The 2,804-nt window shown below is 56.5% G+C and overlaps 1 protein-coding gene across 1 annotated transcript; it reads left to right on the forward strand.

Moving 5' to 3' along the window:
• Window positions 1-1,004: 1,004 nt before the first annotated feature.
• Window positions 1,005-1,584, forward strand: LOC144826965 (histone H3). Its single transcript, XM_078685428.1, has one exon. It carries the CDS (start codon window positions 1,165-1,167, stop codon window positions 1,573-1,575), a length of 411 nt encoding a protein of 136 aa, XP_078541554.1. The 5' UTR covers window positions 1,005-1,164; the 3' UTR covers window positions 1,576-1,584.
• Window positions 1,585-2,804: the final 1,220 nt, after the last annotated feature.

Raw genomic sequence — 2,804 nt, forward strand, 5'->3', positions numbered from 1 at the left:
GCCAAGAAGCCCAAAAAGGCTCCCGCGGGGGTCAAGAAGAGCCCGAAGAAGGTCAAGAAGCCGGCGGCAGCAAAGAGCCCCAAGAAGCCCAAGGCTGCCCCCGCCAAGAAGGCTGCCAAGAGCCCAGCGAAAGCCAAGGCGGCGAAGCCCAAAGTAGCCAAGAAAAGCCCTGCCAAGGTAGTCAAACCCAAGGCAGCCAAGCCCAAAGCAGCCAAGCCCAAAAAGGCAGCACCCAAGAAGAAGTAAGGGCTTGCACCGAGACACTGCAAACACAAATGCTCTTTTAAGGGCCACCACCCTGTCTATAAGAGAGCGTGTTCATCCCCACCTTTGCACCCACCCAATGCCCCACTTTTCCAAAAAATAAACCGCACAATACATCCCAGCGCACCGTTTCACAGGTGAGTGCTGCGTGTGATCTTGGCCATATAAAACGGCTCTTTCGGTGCTGAGTGGATTGAAATCGTTATCACATAGAAAACAAGGGGGTCCGGGAGTTATAAGACCTCCGTTCATAGTACATGTGCAATAACGTGTTTGTGTCTCGGTGCTTTCACTGTACCCGGGCAGACTCGACATAGTGTCTGCATAAAGCAGACGATTGTGAACTTTAAATGGAGCGCAGGGCACTGCGTGCTCCAGGGTGACATGGGGCGGGTAAAAGGGGGTCCGGGAGTTATGAGACCTCAGTTTATTATAAACGTGTGCTAACGTGTGTGTGTGTGTGTTGGTGCTTTCACTGTACCCGGGCAGACTCGACATAGTGTCTGCATAAAGCAGACGATTGTGAACTTTCCATCGAGCGCAGGTAACGGGGAGTGTTCCAGGGCGGCGTGCTCATGACATCTCGGGCTCCTCTCCCGGTTGACCGGGGTCGGGTGGACCACCAGTGGACGGCCGGACACGGAGACAAAGGCTGGCCGGGGCGCGGGCTCCGGCTACATCATCCAACCGGAGGGTTCTCTTTTATCCACAGCTCATTGGACAGCTAGGCTGCAGCCTCCGGTCCAGTAACCAATCGTTGCACACCGCGGGCTATTTTCGAACGTGGGGCGGTCTCCTCAGCCAATCAGAGCAGCCCTCCGTCTGTGAGCGCATAAATAGGGCTCTTTCCCCGTTCGACGCCATTCTTCTCTGCCTTCGCCGAGAGAGACCGCTCCCGCCATGGCCCGCACCAAGCAGACAGCCCGCAAGTCCACCGGCGGCAAAGCGCCCCGCAAGCAGCTGGCCACCAAGGCTGCCCGCAAGAGCGCGCCTGCCACCGGCGGCGTCAAGAAGCCTCACCGCTACCGGCCCGGCACCGTGGCCCTCCGCGAGATCCGCCGCTACCAGAAGTCCACCGAGCTCCTCATCCGCAAGCTGCCCTTCCAGCGCCTGGTGAGGGAGATCGCCCAGGACTTCAAGACCGACCTGCGCTTCCAGAGCTCCGCCGTCATGGCCCTGCAGGAGGCCAGCGAGGCCTACCTGGTCGGGCTCTTCGAGGACACCAACCTGTGCGCCATCCACGCCAAGAGGGTGACCATCATGCCCAAGGACATCCAGCTGGCACGTCGCATCCGAGGCGAGAGGGCCTAAGGCGACGGACCGACCCGGACAACCACCACAACGGCTCTTTTAAGGGCCACCACCCTGTCAACTACGAGCTTATCTTATCTGTCATGGCACGTGTTTTAACACGTCAGGGAGGGTGGGCTGTGAGTACCACGAGCACTGGGCAACTTATACCGCCGGCTCTTGAGAAACCAGAGCACTCTGTGTTCACAGTGCACCAACACCTCTCCAATGTGTCCTTCATTTTAAAGCGTTGTTTGGGTAGAGGGTTGTGGTCGGGATCCGCGGGTCACAAGCCAGCACTATGGGGCATCTGTGCCCCCGGTACGTCGGGCTCTGAGAGTACCTCGAGTACTGGGCAACTTATACCGGCTCTGGGGGGGGGAACCAGAGCACTCCGTGTTCACAGTGCACAAACACCTCTTAAACGTGTCCTTCATTTAATAGAGAGCTTCTTTGGGGGTAGAGGATTGTGTAGGGATCCGCTGGTCACAAGCCAGCGCTATGGCGCATCTGTGCTCCCGGTACATCGGGTTCATGTGTCCGATTTCAGGAACGTTTGCCCCGGGGCGGATTATAGCCGTTCCCCAGGGTCTTAAAAGTACTAACACAACGTTAAACCCGCTCACACAAACACTGTTCACCCCATACATGGAAAAGAATAAGCCCGGGGGCAGATGCGCGAATTCCCAGTGGGTTTATGTAACCTCATCGTTACAGTGCTTATGTGACACTTGGTCCCAACGAGGGCTCATTCATAGGGATATGTTAATTTAAAGAGGCAAAACGGGTTGACTGCTCTGTCGGCCCTCGGTTTGCAGCAAGCCCCGTGAGAGCGGGCCTTTCTGCACTCAACATTACCCTTCTAAAACACATATTTCTCAAGTGATAACAGAAGCACATTAGCTCTTAGAGGAGGAAGTGATTGGCCCTTAAAAGAGCCGTTGTGTTTGTTGGTGATGCGCCTCGAAGCCTTACTTGGCGCTGGTGTACTTGGTGACGGCCTTGGTGCCCTCCGACACGGCGTGCTTGGCCAGCTCTCCGGGCAGCAGAAGGCGGACTGCAGTCTGGATCTCCCGGGAGGTGATGGTGCGCCGCGAGTTGTAGAGAGCCAGTTTGGAAGACTCGTTAGCGATGCGCTCGAAGATGTCGTTCACGAAGGAGTTCATGATGCCCATGGCCTTGGAGGAAATGCCGGTATCTGGGTGCACCTGCTTCATCACTTTGTAAATGTAGATGGCATAGCTTTCCTT

The sequence above is a fragment of the Lissotriton helveticus genome, chromosome 4_1, assembly GCF_964261635.1.
Source record: "Lissotriton helveticus chromosome 4_1, aLisHel1.1, whole genome shotgun sequence".
Classification (NCBI taxonomy): Eukaryota; Metazoa; Chordata; class Amphibia; order Caudata; family Salamandridae; genus Lissotriton; species Lissotriton helveticus.

Excerpts from the sequence above, each read along its gene's own strand:
- LOC144826965 (XM_078685428.1), top strand. The coding sequence starts at position 1,165 with ATGGCCCGCACCAAGCAGACAGCCCGCAAGTCCACCGGCGGCAAAGCG.